Source organism: Centruroides sculpturatus, unplaced genomic scaffold (assembly GCF_000671375.1).
Source record: "Centruroides sculpturatus isolate CEXI.00-Female unplaced genomic scaffold, Cexi_2.0 scaffold2160, whole genome shotgun sequence".
In the NCBI taxonomy this organism is placed as follows: Eukaryota; Metazoa; Arthropoda; class Arachnida; order Scorpiones; family Buthidae; genus Centruroides; species Centruroides sculpturatus.
Genome location: NW_019386466.1, coordinates 48,185 through 66,428, shown reverse-complemented (window position 1 = coordinate 66,428; position 18,244 = coordinate 48,185). Strand labels below are relative to the sequence as shown.

At 28.8% G+C, this 18,244-nt stretch overlaps 1 protein-coding gene across 1 annotated transcript; it reads right to left on the bottom strand.

The window, feature by feature from the left end:
- Positions 1-322: 322 nt before the first annotated feature.
- Positions 323-17,390, bottom strand: LOC111615068 (piezo-type mechanosensitive ion channel component 2-like; the record flags this gene model as incomplete). The annotated part of the gene is made up of 7 exons (XM_023356444.1): positions 17,134-17,390; positions 14,792-14,882; positions 10,243-10,335; positions 8,423-8,542; positions 2,797-3,256; positions 2,412-2,571; positions 323-574 (listed from the first exon to the last, which is right to left on the bottom strand). Coding segments are annotated over exons 2-7 (1,152 nt in total), but the record flags the coding sequence as incomplete, so codon positions are not given.
- Positions 17,391-18,244: the final 854 nt, after the last annotated feature.

The window sequence follows — 18,244 nt, the reverse complement described above, 5'->3', positions numbered from 1 at the left end:
TAATATTTCATTTAAAATAAAAGATAATCCTGAAGTTTGTCTGATTTTTAAGGTGTTTTGGTATTTACCTCTTTCAAGACATTTACAAATTATTAAGATGAAAATTGAGAGTAAAAGTACTAAAAGATCTAGTCCAATCAAACGAATGGCATGTAACAAGTCAAGCTGATCAAGTCTATTTAATCCTATTAATCCAAATAAATAGCCATCCCATTTACCTGCAAAAGTTGTTGTTATTATTTTTTAAGTCATATAATTTATAAAATTATTATTTATTAATAAACTAATAAACATATTTAAACAGTTTAAAAAATTAACTTACCATCATAATAATTATAGTTGCCACATAACTTCTTTTAAATATAAATTTACAAAAAAAGTTAGCAAACAAAACTGTTTTTTCATGTACTCGTTTTTCAGTTTTTATAGTTTGAGTATTTTCATTAGTTTCATTATTACTATGCACTTCAAGGTTTACTATAGAAATGTCCTCTCTCGTATTATCAAATGACTTATGCTGATCTGATACTTGTTTTGAATTACGTGAATTTTCAATGCATTCATTTCTTAAAAACTTAAATAAAAAAAAAAAGACTTAATATAATAATTATAATTTTATATTAAGGAATGTAACGTATTAGATATATTTATAAAAATTAAAAAAATTTATTAAGTATTAAATTAAGTGTCTCAAAAAATATTTTTAGTTATTTTTTAAAATTTTATTATTTTTGAAATATTTGTCAATAACTTTAAAAAAATAATAAAATGTTTTTCTTCACAAAAAATTCAATGCAATAATATAACAGAAGCTGATTAGTCATCTGCTTTTAAAATTATTACAGCAGTGCCTCCTACTTCAAATTTAATTCATTCCAGAAGACTGTTTGAACTCTAAAGAAGTTTTTCCCCCATTAGAAATAATGGAAGCAAATTAATACATTTCCAGACCCTAAACAATACCCTTTTCAATAAACTTAAAACAGCAAATACACATAATTTAAGGNTTCCCAAGTCGAACTTAGACGAGAGTGACGTATATCCGGTGTGTCGAACTGTCGCCTTTTTATAGCGTCAACATCGGACTCGATGACCAATTAGTGCTTACTGAACCGTAGCACTATGCAAATGTGATGTGACGTGATTCCCGGCCGACCAATTAGCCATCACAAACCTTCTCGGCCCCCGAAATGTTCGGTGAAAAAAATATGGCCCGCGGGCTATGATAAGTTGGACAGCGCTGTATTAGATATATTTATAAAAATTAAAAAAATTTATTAAGTATTAAATTAAGTGTCTCAAAAAATATTTTTAGTTATTTTTTAAAATTTTATTATTTTTGAAATATTTGTCAATAACTTTAAAAAAATAATAAAATGTTTTTCTTCACAAAAAATTCAATGCAATAATATAACAGAAGCTGATTAGTCATCTGCTTTTAAAATTATTACAGCAGTGCCTCCTACTTCAAATTTAATTCATTCCAGAAGACTGTTTGAACTCTAAAGAAGTTTTTCCCCCATTAGAAATAATGGAAGCAAATTAATACATTTCCAGACCCTAAACAATACCCTTTTCAATAAACTTAAAACAGCAAATACACATAATTTAAGGTAAAAATATCACAATTAAATGTCCCAATAATAAATTAAAACACAAAAACAATAAATAAAATACATAAATAATATATAATAAAGTGAAAATTGTATTTACTGGTTGCATACCATCAACTTTGGCATCTTAAACATGGCCACCAGATTTGCCACATATACAGTACATTGCTTTCATGCTTACAAGTTCCTTTTTCATCTTAGTCTTTTTCAAGCCTTCCTCTTACTAGTTACACTTTGTTTCTTCCATACATTTCTCAGATAGCATAATTAATAAGTAAAAGTTATATTTGTTAAACAGGTATTTTTTTACAGTTGGGGTTACTTAACATAGATGTGTAATTTAATTATAACAGTTGTGAATTTTAACACATTATTGCTAATTGGAGATTATATTCTTTGTTCAGAAGCTAATTTTACATTTCCAGTGTATTATTCATTCAGTGCACAGTTCAAACTGTGAAGCATTGTTTCAACTCTAAAGCAAATTTTTGTTGAATTTGGTGTTTGAATTCTGAAGCATTTAAAGTTAGAGTTGTTCAAAGTATAAGGTACCACTGTATAAGGTATTTTGTTTTATAAATGTTCTGAAAACTAAATTAACACTAAAATAAACTTTTCTCCCCTAAATTTCAATGAATCATTCATAAGATATATTTATTTGTTATGAAAATCAATAAAACAAAAAGTTGATTCTGACCAAAAAATTCAAAAATGTTCAATTCTATTTGTATTTTATAACTTTATAACTATTTAAATCTATATATTTATATGGTATAATATAATTCTAAAAGTAATTACCATTGGATTAAGTATCCTTATGCGAAACGTTGTTACAAGTGTAAAATATAAACATATTAGTGCCAAAGGATGTATAAGAGTACTCCAATTTAGATTTAAATATTGTAAAATTCGAACATTATTACAATTTAAATCAATGTACCTAATAAGGCCAAATAATCTAAAAGTGAAATGAAATAGAATTATTAATTTATAAAACAATTTATAAATACATATATTAAGATAAAAATTGATATTCAGTTGAAACATGCCAACAATGTTTAAAATGTAAAAATGAAAACAGTTCAAATATATATATTTTTTCGTTTTATTATTTAAATTACAAAAAAATGAAAATGTTATAAATTAAATAAAGATAAGAAAAGGATATTAAATATTTTCTTACCTTGCATAAAAACTTTGATGGTGAATGAATTGTTGTAGTATATTGAATTGATATATATATAAAATGATGAAATGAATGCCACAATATATAAATAATGGGACTTTAAATATAGTATATTTATACTGAAATAATAGATTTAAATTCCAAGCTAACAAAGTACATATTGCAAAGAATGATAAAAAATATACAAAAGAAATAACAGATGGTTGTAAACTTGCAGTAGTTATCATAAATACAAGAGTTAATATTTCATTTAAAATAAAAGATAATCCTGAAGTTTGTCTGATTTTTAAGGTGTTTTGGTATTTACCTCTTTCAAGACATTTACAAATTATTAAGATGAAAATTGAGAGTAAAAGTACTAAAAGATCTAGTCCAATCAAACGAATGGCATGTAACAAGTCAAGCTGATCAAGTCTATTTAATCCTATTAATCCAAATAAATAGCCATCCCATTTACCTGCAAAAGTTGTTGTTATTATTTTTTAAGTCATATAATTTATAAAATTATTATTTATTAATAAACTAATAAACATATTTAAACAGTTTAAAAATTTAAGAATTAGATCTAAACAAATGGAACAAAAACATTAGAAGATTTTTCATTTAAATATTAAATTTTTTAGAAATCTGTATCTAATGAAAACTGATAGCACTTTTATTTTAATCAGTCAATCAAAATTTTACTAAAATAATAAGTACAGTACCTGTCCATATTGCAGGGAGTAAAAAGCAAAAATTATATGTAAGTTTTATATTAAAGCAAAGACAAGCTTAACTTGTAGAGCAAAGAATTACATTGAAGTTAAAAAAAGTCAGTGATAAACTTGTTAATTTGAAAAATGTAGTAGTCAAACCTCAGTTTTCAAACAATTCATTCCTGAAAGTTGTTCTAAAACCAAAACAAATTTTACCATAAGAAGCAATATAAAATGGTTTAATCCATTCCTGACCCCAAAATAAAGCCTTGTGGTCTGAAGACCACATGTGTCTGTTGTGTAACCAGCCCCTTGGATGAGCCACAGTGTAAAAAAGGAATGGGTATTTCTGTGGTCTTCAGACCACATTTTTTGAAACTTTTTTAATTGTATTCATTACCTTTCTAAAAAGGTGTTCATTAAAAGTTCTTGCATTTAATTAATACTGTTAAATATAATGCTGAATGCCAATTGTGTACTAATGAGAAATAATAAAATTATATTTAATAATAAAGTTTTTGTCATTTAATTTGATTATGTATCATTAAACAAAAATTCTTGGATGCCATTTATATTACATCAGTGGCATGCCGTCCTTGAAAGCAGTGGAAGTGCCGCTTTCCTTGTATTTTCTAAAATATGACGACATATTGTGCAATTACCTGTATTTTCATATTTTAATGCACTTTGAATTAATTAAAATTAATATTTTATTATAACCACATTATGTATCTTATTACAAATTTCTATACTACATGTGAAAAAAACGATACGAATTGCTATTGTATATTTGAATATCGGTGGTGGAATGAAGCACTGTATTGTTGAATACGGGACAGCTTCCAAGAAGCCAGATTATACACATTTGCGCATGCACTTTACAGTGCACCAACCTCATGCAAAGCTACACACCAAAATATTGTATAACACTTCCAATAATTCTCTCCAGGATCAGTTCTGGGCTGTTAGCCGCCTGCCTGCTAGATATTTGGCTGCCCTCGCCCCATTATGTGAATCGCTAGTAGATTTATAACTTAATCGAACCAATAGTAATTTATTCGTATGTTTTTATGATAGTTCTGTATAGTTGACAGGAGTTTTAAAAAATCCATTAAAATATTTGATATATTTATTCTGAATAAAAATAATAAGTTTACATGGCCAACGATTACTTAATATTAGTATAATAAATATAAATACAACTTTTTTACAAAGAAAAATTCTTTGTTTCAGTCATTTTTTCGTTGTTTGCACCATCAGCAGAACCATTGCATTTTAACTACGGAGGTAGTAGCCTAAAAAGGAAGGTCGTCTCCGTGAGTATTTGTGTTTTTTATGAACTGCTGATGGTGCAACAACAAAAAAATGACTGAAACAAAGAATTTTTCTTTGTAAAAAAGTTGTATTTATATTTATTATACTAATATTTATTCTGCTTTTATTATGCTCTCCCATTTTGTATTACTTACACTAGTGATATTACGATTTAGTATCTCCCAGCTATAAGGGGATGCAGAAAAAAACATTGCACAATTCTTGTACAATGTTAAAAAACTAAATGTTACTTTGGCAGCATCATTTACAACTAAATTTAATAAATGAGATGCACAAGGTACAGAAAAAGCTATAGAATTTATTTTCCTTAAATTTATGATTTATCTATCTGTTGTCATAAAAATTTGTCTTTCCACTTCTTTCCCAAGACTGCAAATATTCAAGTACAAGTAACCGGTTTCAACTTATTTTTACTTGAGTAGTTAAATAATTAAGAGATTATGGAATTAGGAACATAAATAAAACCCTGCTGAAAGAGTTGGAAGTTCACTTAAACAAAAGCTTAACCGAACCAATCTCTAGCCAAGACAATGGGGACTGATTTTGTTATAATATTAGATGTAATAAAGACAGAAATCTTTCCAGTTTAATGAGAGTGACTGAAAAGTTGTAAATTTTGGAAATTTCCGTGGACATCTGGTCCTAAAACGTATTAGAAAACAAACAATGAACAATCTATTAAGTTTAACATATTGAGATTTTAATTAACTAACAGCTATGGCAAAAAGCATTTAAAATTTACAACAACCGTGTTGTGTCCTTTGAGGTATAATAGTGATGCGACAAAAGAGGCATTTGACATTGACCAGTATGAGCACCCTCGGGATTTGGCAGTCTGCATGTATGCACGCACTGCAACCTACTCTGATTCCATCCATTAGCTGCTCATAGGGAGCTATTTGACTAAGTGGAATGTTTTAAGATTTAAAAAGTAAAGAATATTTTATGTTATTTTTATGTACATTTCTTNTTTAATGAATGAGATGCACAAGGTACAGAAAAAGCTATAGAATTTATTTTCCTTAAATTTATGATTTATCTATCTGTTGTCATAAAAATTTGTCTTTCCACTTCTTTCCCAAGACTGCAAATATTCAAGTACAAAGTAACCGGTTTCAACTTATTTTTACTTGAGTAGTTAAATAATTAAGAGATTATGGAATTAGGGACATAAATAAAACCCTGCTGAAAGAGCTGGAAGTTTACTTAAACAAAAGCTTAACCGAACCAATCTCTAGCCAAGTACAATGGAGACTGATTTTGTTGATGTAATAAAGACAGAAATCTTTCCAGTTTAATGAGAGTGAATGAAAAGTTGTAAATTTTGGAAATTTCTGTGGACACCTGGTCCTAAAACGCATTAGAAAACAAACAATGAACAATCTATTAAGTTTAACATAATTAGATTTTAACAGCTATGGCAAAAAACATTTAAAATTTACAACAACCGTGTTGTGTCCTTTGAGGTATAATAGTGATGTGACAAAAGACATTACCAGTATGAGCACCCTCGGGATTTCGCAGTCTGCATGTATGCACACACTGCAACCTACTCTGATTCCATCCATTAGCTGCTCATAGGGAGTTATTTGACTAAGTGGATTGTTTTAAGATTTAAAAAGTAAAGAATATTTTATGTTATTTTTATGTACATTTCTTTACAAAGTTATATTTAATTATCATTNCAGTACATCCACCATATATTTTATTTCACCGAGTAAGTTTTTATTATTTTATTTTTAATTGTAGCCCTTATATCATGGCTAGTGATTCAGAATGTAATTGTGATATTAAAAATACATTTAGAGAAGTCTACGGTTTTTACTGGTTTATCGAACAAACAAATACGAATGGATCCTAGACCATCACTGATGCGCAATTAACTGATTACCCCTGGAAGTCTGCTTCTTACAGAAATATAGCTTCCCTATCATAAAATGTCACTGCATGCCACTGTATTACATGAATGTCAATTAACATAGTTTTTATAAATTAATTTGATTTAAATTCAATTATGGCATGCACTGAAGAACATAATTAGTATCTTCCATACATGTGCATTAAAATCTAATTTAAATAGATAGCAACATTATTGATGATTCATGTTGTGATGTCTAATGATGCAAGGCAATCTCAGCAAAACTAACTTCTGAATTAGTAGTCCTGTCACTGATTGGTCAGGCCATCGACTTTAACATAGGAAGTATAGGGAATTGATCATCTGTTTCTCTAACCTATGGCTGGCTGGCTCTTGCCGAGTAGCTCGTTTGGCAACCAAATTATCGTTTGGCAATTGGTGCAATTATGAGTTCAAAATTCTGTTCATAAACCAGTTTGTTTGAAAACTGAGGTTTGACTATATTCTGATATGAAATTTTTTAAATAATAAAAATAGAACAGTTGGCTATTGTGTACTTTTTCATTTTGCATATGTGATTTTGCAGTAAAAACACAATCGTCATCCAAAGTTGGTTTATTACAGATAATAGATGTATGTTTTCTTCTAGTGGACGGTATGTTATTAAGTCTTGGCTAAGCAACAAGATCAACCATCTCTGGTTGGGGATCAAATTAAACATCAATTTTGATCTCTCCTGTGATCTAAGCTGATATTTCATTACAGTTAGTAATGAGTTATCAACCTCTTAGAAAGTGAGAATAAGAAAAAGCAACCAATCAGAATGGGTAATTGAGGATAGAAATGAATAAAAACCCAAAAATTCAAGGACATGACAGCTTTTTCTCCCGAAAGTTCAAAGTGTCAGACCAATTGTTGTGTGTGTGTCTCGTGCCCATCTTTGTCTCTGGTCCTCAGATGGACATCTTTCCATCACCAGAAGTCAACCACATCATCGCAGAGTAGTTGAGATGTCAAGGAAATTGTCATTCATGAACCAGGGACACTCCTCCTTTTGGGACTATCTTGGAAAGGAGAGGAAGACCTAAAGGCCGCTGCTGACTTAGAACTTCCAAGATCACGAAAATCTTGTAAGCTCCTTTCATATCAAATAAACAGTTTCTTGTAATTGTAGTCTGTCTCAGGAGTGCCATTTGCCCACATATGACCCTTTGCGATCCCTCAAACCTCTTGACTTTTCCACCCGTCGACAACTTTACAAAATAATGGATTTATACCAGGGATGGTATACACCCATTAGGGTGGGAGATGAGGATAAGCTTTTTAATATCAGAGAGTTGGAAAAGATTTTGTAGTTGTTGCCTGAAAATAGAACAAATGTCAGCAAAGTGAATGGAGATCATTTGCCTTTTTTCTTGTAAACTCACTACAGCCAAACACAGGTAGAGTGCCTATAACAGAACTCTTGGGTTTGTACTGTTAATTAGGTATTTCAGGCCCATGATGAAAGACTGCATTTGTTCAATTTTCATAGATAATAAATTGCTTATTTATACATTTGCAGATAAGCATGACAAGTGTTCTTCCTGGTAGCTAAGTTAGACTTTATCTCTCAGTTCCCCCCAGATATTCATCATATTAAAGGGAAAGAATACACCACTATTCCCTAAAAGTGCATTAATTTCATAAAACATAAGCTAAATAAATAAAAAAACAAATAAACTTAAATACATACAATAATTGATAAATGATCCATAAGATCCTAAGCTGATTAAAACAACTTGAAAAATAACTTGGAAAATGCAAAACAAAGCACTTATTCCTATAACACATTTTAGATAACATCCAGTATAACCTAAAAAAATTTCAACATATTTCATTATTTCTTAATCACATATAAAATTAATATATAGAAATATTTTATTATATTATAGTATATCTATATTATCCTATCTATTGTGTCTGTGTGTGTATAATAAACATATTGTATGATCTAATCATATACAGAAAAGTTCTGCTTTTATATATCTGCAGCAAAAGTCATTTATTGGTACATTTTCAAATTTGACATATTTATAAAGGAGATAATGAAAAAATGATTTATATAAAAGAAGAAAAAAAATTTGAAATTCATCACATGATTATAAATAATGCTTTAACTTGTATATTGTTTATCTTTTGATTGCAAAGAAATGTAAAAAATGCAAAATTAGAACCTTTCTATATAATATAAATGACAAAAATTAACAAATTTCATTAACAAATACAAATTAGTTATGAAAGCAAATCTTATGTGTGTTATAGTTATATATAAAATGTGGATCACATGAAAACTTAACAAAAATTTTAATTAGCTTTCAAAGCCTGAATATTAATTTTTCAGCACAACACAGATAGTAATCACAATGTTGTAAAAATTATACTAATATTAAAAATTAAAAGGAATAAACTACATTGGAATAATATATAATAAAGTAGTATTACTCAAATTTTTTACTCAGTGAAAAATTGTTAGTGAATAATACTGTGAAAAATTTTTCTGGTGCAAATCAATATATTAATGTATTGATATTTTAAATTATAAATAGCTACTATACTATAGGACTATAACCAATTTAGCTATTACTCTATCATGAATATAGTAAATCTTCGTACAAAATTTTTAATATATATTTTCATAATACTGTATTTGTGGTCATTTAGCCATCTCTTGCAGTACTGTTTGAGAACCACTATAATAGAGAATAAAATTTTGAAATTTTCCTCTAAAAACTATTCATTTATTCACAAAAATATCTATCCCAGTCTAATAAATAATCTTTTACTTTCCTGGTTCTGTTATATGTAACAAAGGAAAAGTTGGCAATTAGTCAAAACATGACCTCCCAAGATTTTCACACTTTTGGACTTGGGACCTTAAAACGTTGAGAAATGAAAAAGACTTCAGAGTATTTTTTTATACATAAGGATGTCTGAAAGGGGGCACAATTTTTCTCACCTTGAAAGTTAATAACTCCCATGCTTAATGTCAAAAAATTTCTAAAAATTTGCAGAGAAATTTATATATTAGGGGAATTGATGCTATTAAATTTTGGTGGTTAAAGGTCAAAGGAGTGGGGAGATATAGAAGGGTAGTGTGTTGTATTTTGAGAAGAATTAGACTTGATGAAGATTTTACTCATTAATGACATTTACAGTTTTTTATAAAACTTATCCCTATCTTCAAAATTAAGCTTTTTGCCATTTGAAAATAATTAATTATATAAGTTTTTTTTAATAAAATATAACAATTGCACCACAGGCAAAGTTTTTGGAAAGTGTTGCTAGATTTTTATTTTGTTGTGATTCTTTAACTAATTACATAAAATTATTCCTAAGTCTCTTTCATTACCTTTATAAATATATCAAATTTTACACTTTGTAATAAACACATACATTGAAGAAACATAACAGTAAGTGAACTTTAATATAACATTATTTCTACACAAATTTAATATTAAATTGATAACATTTATTAACATTAATTAATAATATAAAATTTGAAATCTTACAAACCTTTAGTAAAAGCCAATGAACTAGGTATTAAAGGTGCCAACAATAATAAAATTATGTAGATAATTGAGAATGCATTGTATCGCAATATTCCAGCTAATAAAAAATAAATAATAATTGTCACTAAGTATTTTAATATTATGTTTTACTTATATTATTATACCAATGTGTAAGTCTGATACAAAATAAGTATCAGTTTATTAAGTGATTGTTTATTTTTATAATACATTAATTTATACAGTACATAAGTAAATATGTAGCCTATATTACTCTTCAGTTTAGTTTGTTTATACTTAAACACAATTCATTTTTAATATATATTTAATTAAAGTTTACTGTATATTTATATTTAGTTAAAGTTTATTTAATACTCTTTATTGTATCTTTCTGTATTTCTATCTGTATTTAATGCTATAATATTTCTGATAAGAATTTTACTATTACAATTTTCTAAGTTGATATTTTTATAGATTTTAAAATTTTATAACTTGTATTTTATTATTATTTTAATTTTTCTTATATTGTGAATTTTTGTGTGGCTTAAACAGATTAAAAAAACTATCTGCCTTTCAAATGTATACTTATTAATATACAAGTCTATATCTGGTATATCCAGGATTTTGAGAATATGGATACTGCTCAAGGCATATTCAGGGAAAGCAAGGTATGTGTTCTGTGTTGTTTTTTTGGAGAATATTACTCAAATACCTTAAAATTACATTAGTTATCTAATCTTATCTATTTTTAGTCATTATACATGTAATATGCATTATTATATCTATTTTTATTTTAGTGTAACAAAACTGGAGCATTGATATCAAGGGAGTACTGCAGCACCATAAACACCCTTCTGGATAGACCTGGTTAATATTGGGTTGTTCAGAAAGTAATTTCATTTTTTTTACCACTAGACGGATTAGTCATATTTTTTGTGCCATTTTTATTCTAAACCGTATTATCAATATATATTTTGACAGCTGGCATTTTAAAGCTTACTTGTAAAAAATTTTGTTTGATTTTGTGCAATTGTTTAATTTTGTGTCCCATCAAATATGGAAGATTGAAAGCAGCATTTTTGGCATATTTTGCTCTTTTATTACCAATGCTGTTCAAGAAAGAAAAAAAATTGTGTGATGTGTATGGAGAAGATGTATTGACAGAACGACAGTACCAAAACTGGTTTACAAAATTTCGTTCTGGCAATTTCAATATTGAAGATGCACCATGTTCTGGATGGCCAGTTGAAGCCAATGAAAACAAAATAAAGGTACTGATTGAAGCAAACTGCCGAATAACAACATGTGAAATCACTAAGAGATTAAATTTGTCAAATTGAACTGTTTATGATTACTTAAAACAAATTGGTTTCGTTTCAAAGCTTGATATATGGGTTCAACATGTTCTTAAACAGAGATGTTCTCTTTGGTGGGATTTTAAGAAAATTTTTTTTGGAGCTTTTACCAGACAATTTAACAATTGATTTGAAAGTGTACTGCCATTGAGTAAATAAATCGAGTAATATCATCAAACAGAAAAGGCAGCCAGAATTGATCAACAAAACAGGTGTAGTGTTTTACCATGACAATGTCAAATTTCACACAAGTTAGGTAACTCGTCAGAAACTGTTATAACTTAGATGGGACTTGCTATCATACCAACCATATTCGCCAGATCCAGTACACTCAGATTATTACTTTTCTGGTCTATATAAATTTTTTTTAACTGTAAGACATTTACTTGAAATGACAATGTCAAAAATCACTTGGATCAGTTTTTTGTAAGCAACAATCAAAACTTTTATAAATGTGAAATCATGCTACTACCAGAAACGATGACAACAGATATTTGACCAAAATGGTCAATATATAATTCAATAAAATGTTTATTTATTATAAAAATATTGTTTTTTTTTCCACGGTAAAAAAACAAAATTACTTTCCAAACAACCCAATATAATATAAAACATAAAATTCATAAACAAACTGATGCAGATGTGAGTTTCCATCAACATCTTAAATAAAGATTAAAAGAAAAAAGAAAATATATAAAAAATACAAATTAAAAAAAAAATTGAATAATTATAAACAAACATGAATTTGTTACTGTTAATTATGCTATTCTTGCTTTACACTTTTTTCCTAACAGCAAAATTCTTTGGATTTCTTTCAGTGAGCTAAAACAGGTACTGATGTTTTTCATAAAAGCAAAGTAACATAAAGCAAACTTTGGTAAAGCAAAAGATACCTGTATTAGGGTGCATCCACATATTCACTATTTGCCAAGTGCCAAACAAACATTTGGTGAATACCGAGTAGTGTGCATGATTTACTCATGTCAAATATTCAATATTTGCCTTTTCCCAATTCCTGTTGGTAAATTGTGCTGAATCAAAGATGATGATTTACCTCCACACATATTGTCCATCCATAGGTAAATTGTATTGAATCAAAGGAGACAATTATTTACCTCCACATATATTGTCCATCCATACATTTGTGTATTTTTTTGGTTTTTCTCATCATGTTGCCATTTTAGTCCTATAATTTTTTTTCAATTTGGTTTATAGTTTAAATATTTAGTTTATTTTGTTTATTACATTTTTATTGTGTTGTTTTTTTTTTTAAATTATTTTCTTTTTCACATTCACATTTATCTGCTTTGGTGAAGTGATACTATCCACCATCTTATTTTTTCATTAACAGATAGGAACTATTCATATGTATAAAAGCAGCAGTGCAAATTATTGTTTGAGATTTGTCCATTTTCTACATCTCAGATGAATATTCATTATTCTCATAAGGAATGCTTGGTAAGTAATCATGTGTGTGTACAGTACATGTATGCTCATGAAGTGATAAACACTGGAAAATACTTTGGTAAAAAGCAAATATTTTGGCAAATACCAAATATGTGGATATGCCCTTAGGTTTGTCATTGATTAGATCTTTTTTTAATATTCACAATGGGTTGTATTGTCAAAAATGAAATAACTCAAGCTGAAGTTATTTCTTAGAAAGAAATTCTGTTCAGGTTATAGATTCCAATCATTTTCAAAGAATCCCTTTTCAGCTTAAGCATTCCAATTATTCTCATTTTGATTTGTTTCCTATATTTGCTTTTCTAAGATTATCAAAAAATTTTAATAATTTTAATTTTTTGTATATCTCAATATATATGGATACAAGGGATATTGAGAAAACTCACTCTATAAATGTTGAACAAGTCAAGGAGAGTTTAAAATCACCTTAAACTCCATTTAATTCCAACCCTGAGCTTACCACTTTGCAGAACCTGGGATCAAATCCAGGTAGTAAAAAGAGCCCAAAATTATTCAGGGATAGTCTGTCCCTCAACACCTAGCCACCCCTTTATGGGTTTTCTAAGTGCCCACAGGTAAAAAGACCAATAAGTTAGTAGTTCATAAGAAAAAAATTTAAGATTATTATTATAACCTATATTATTTTATATCATTACATTTTAAAGGCATTTCTTTTTTTGCTATCTTATTTAATATATCAATTTTAGTAATTTTATGTATTTCAATGTACATTGCAATTAGGATGACCAATCATCTTAATTTATCTGAGATAATTATGGCATCTGCTGTCTTATCTTGGACATCTTCATGAAAAACTATATTACCACATAGCTTTTTTCTCATAATAGTTAAAATCTTATCTGGAAACATGAGTGTCCATAGAGGAGGGACAAATGGTGCATTTCTCCTTCTCTGGGAACAAGTAAAAATTCCACAAATTTTAATTGTAAAAGTGATTGATATGTAACCTTACACTCTTAATTAACTATGGACTGCTTTATCTATCTTTTTGTATTGATGCAATCTATAATTTACTTGTAAAAAACAAAAAATTAAATAATTAAATAAAAATTTATTGATGTAATTATTGGTTTCCAAGCTCTTTTTTACTTGTTCCCAGGGAAGGAGAAATGCACCATTTGTCCCTCCTCTATGGACACTCATGTTTCCAGAAAATATTTAATTTGACTAGCTCTTATAGTAAAAATCTGAATGTGTCTAGTTTAAACCATTTTTTCAATTTGAAATATTTTTTGTTTTCATAACTATACAAATTATTATCATCTAGTGTGCAATAATAAAATAACAACTCATAATTTCCTGTTCAGAATAGCAAGCAGTGTTGGATAGCATTTTTTTCCGGTTTTTATATTTCTAGCAACAAACAATTCAATGGATAAACCATTTTTATATTCATTATTATTAACATAAAAAACCCTGTCTCATTTTACCAATTTTGAGAACTGGCAAGTCTAGCTATAACTGGCATCCAATAACTTTCAAAATTTGCTATTAAAAATATTTTTATTTTGAATAATTTTAAGTTTTCAATCTGCAAGATTTTATCTAATTTCTATAGACTTTCCTAGTTTGGAATATGAAGCTTTTTACTTTATTTCATGTTTAAAAATATCTTTTAAATTGAGATAAATAATTCATTTCACAGAATTATATAATAAAATTGTTCCATTAAAACTTGAACAGGATGCATATTTTTTTACAGTAAAAACTTACCTACTAAGAGAATTAATGGTAATACAACATGGAATAAGCAAACACACAGTGCTTCTCTTACTAACATATTTGAGATTCACATTCAAAATTCCTGTAATAATAATTAAAATTTATTTATTTATAACTGAATTTTATAACACAAATTATAATTAATATTTTAAATCTAATTATCACTTAATTACAATTAAATATTTTTGAACAACTGAAAATATTTATGAGGGGATAATCAATCAAATATAGTATATGTAGCAATAAATTTAAAGTTAAAAAAATATATATATATATATATTGTATCTCAAAAATTAGATTGATTATAAACACTGTTTTAAAATGAAATGATTGTTCAATTTTCTTAAAGTATTATATCATGCACATGTTAACTGCAGTGATATATCCAGGATTTTGAGAATACAGGTGCTGTTCAAGGCAGATTTGGGAAGACCAAGCCAAAAAATTTTTTTAGTGTTTGTTACTCAATTACCTTAACATTATTTTAGTTGCCAAATCTTGCCTAATTGAAGTCATACAATATGCATTATTGAATTTTTAAGTAACAAGACTGAATGCTTTGGTATCAAGACTGAATGATTTGGTATCACTATAAGAACTCTCATTGGATATGCCCTTGGTTGAATGATATCAATATATTTACATTTTCTTACTTTTAAACCAATACAATATTAACCAAAGCTTTAAAAAATTTTTAACAACAAACATTAAATCACATTCTCATGTGAAAAAAGCAGCAATCCAAAATATTTAAAATTAGAATATAAACAAGCAACGTTTTTGAAACAAGAAAAAGATATAGAAAAACAAACAAATACATATCTCCAGCTGATACAAATAGAGTATACTGATAGAAAACTCTTCAGATATCTGTTCAATGAAGAATGCATTGCCCAGAAATGCCATGTCTATGCTGTTCTCCAGATGGAATTATCAGAGACAGTGACACACATTATTATTAGAAGCATCTACAGTTCAGGTATCACAGAAATGACCCAAAAATTTTTAGAGTTGAAAGTTTTGAGTCATTTAAAAACTTTTACCTAAAATAAAGTTCTCTCAATCAGAATTTTCATTATTGGGATGCAATTTGAAAAAAATTATAGACCTATAAATTCCCACTCTTTCCTTAATCTCGAGAATGGAGTTAGATAGATGAAAGACAAGACTAGATATGGAAATCTTAGGGGCAGGAGGCCCTGATTAACTATATACGAGTTTCCGATGCTAACCAGAAGTCATGTTATTTCAATTCAAAAATTTTGCCTTGAAATGTGTTAATTAGATAGATAACAAGCATGACTCCATTGCTAATGGAAAAGTATGATGTACAGGGGCAAACCACTACTAATTTGAGGTGGAGCATATATTTTAAATGAAATAAATTAAAAATTGCAGCCTGACATTGTGATGTCACAATAAATAATTGCATCATCATTTTAATCTACTCATGCATGATGTAAGACCAGTGGTAATTTTGGTTTTATGCTAGATAAGTACTGATATGGCTATTTTATGTAAGTTTATACAGCTAAAAGTTCATATCAGATAATACTTAATATAGTACAAGCTAGGATTATAACCCTCTTTATTGTCTATTTAACAGTGTTTTTATGTCCTCTTGTCAATTCTGTCATCAACAGAAGCAATAAGTCAAGTTGTTCAGCATTTTGGTTAAGGAAACTAATATACTAATAGGTTGTGGATAATGCCTTTTGCTAACAGGTAAACAATACATTCCTCAACAAACAAGAAGTGATGATGTAAAATATAGCTGAACAACCAGTTTTTGGTTAGCTACATGAAAACACACCTTATATACTTTATTAGAACTGCATTTTTAGGAACGCATTCTCAATTGATGATATTGAAAATTAAAATGTCATTTTGATTTTCAGTATCATCAATTGTCTATCATAGATGATCTGTTGTCGACGCCAATTAGGTGCCTTGCATAATAAAACAACATTCAATGGTTGCACTATAATAATAGCCTAATAGTCGAACCAATGACATAGCCAGTTTCAAACGACACAGGCTGTCATTTGCTTATTCAGCCAAATTAAAGCAACTTTACTAGTCAATGCTCGAAAACTTACAAATGATCCATGATTCTGGAGCCCCAAAACATTTTTTTCTTATAATTTTAAGAAGTCTTAGGACTTGATAATTAAAAAGTTTAAATCGGGTTTGTTTTACTTCTATATTTATTTTATTCTATATTAGAAAATTGATGTTAGTGAAAAAACCAATTCTGTTTTCAGAATGGCAACAGTTTATTTTCTTTTAACAAATGAATCCCACTATTGGGAAGTGTGAAGTGCCTCCAATACCTTTTTGGTTGTCTCATTGCCAAGTATAAGAGTAAGGAAAAAGTGTCAGGGAAGAGATTGTCATCTCCTTTTATACCACCTTGCGTGCCCTGTTGGCCTCTGGTCTCATGTCACAAGTACACCCCAGTGCCAATGATGCACAGCTCAAAGGTATCTACAGTTAAACTGAATGCATCATCCAGACCAAATTGTGGTGGTTGGTTCTTGGGTTGGAGTGGCAGGATTCAGAGGGTTGTTAGTTGATATTAGTTTTTGAAACTTCATTCTTACTTTGCCCATGGGCTATTGCGGCAAAGTCCAGACGGGAGTAGTTGGATGCTGTTGATCCAAGAGTGTGTGTGTCAGCTACAGTGTTCTCAGAGCCATGTGTGTCTGATATCTCTGCTAAATTAAACAATAAAGTTGAGTTGACGGAGTTGGTGGGGAAAACAGAATGTAAACTTTTTGTCAAAGGCAAAAATTAGTAGTCAGTGGTTGCTAAGATAAAGTATCTTTCTTCCAGTTGGTGTCAAAAATGTTTGATTGATGCATATATACTAAGAAGTTCTCTGTCGTAGGTGTTATACTTCTGTTCTGCATCTGTCAGTTTACGAGAGAAAAAGATAAGAGGACGTGGACCTTGGTTGGTATGACATTGGAGAACAGATCCAATTGCAAGATATGAAGCATTGACCATTAAGGATAACTTGCTGTTACTTGGCTGGAATGCCAGTTTGGCAGCCTTTCCTAGGTCTGCTTTGCATTGATTGAATGCAGGCAGATATTGCTTCTGTAGCCCATGGAACATTGTTTATCATTCTTTTCAATGCCTTTCACAAAATGTGTAGAGGTGCTTGAATGGCTGCAGCATTTGGAAGGAAGCAGCAGTAGAAGTTTAACATTGTCACAAAACATAGTACAGAGATTGTTTGTGGCTGTGGAAAATTCTGAATGATCTGCACCTTCTCGGGTGTTGCAAATACCAGGATGGAGAGTTTGTTCTCTTGTATTGTTAGGTCCTCTGTTTTTCAATTGAAGTCATGCTCAAGAACTACTCCTGTCAATCAATCAAAGCATGCAACATGATCAGCTTGCGTATTTTATCAGCCATGTCAACAAATTGTGGCAAGGC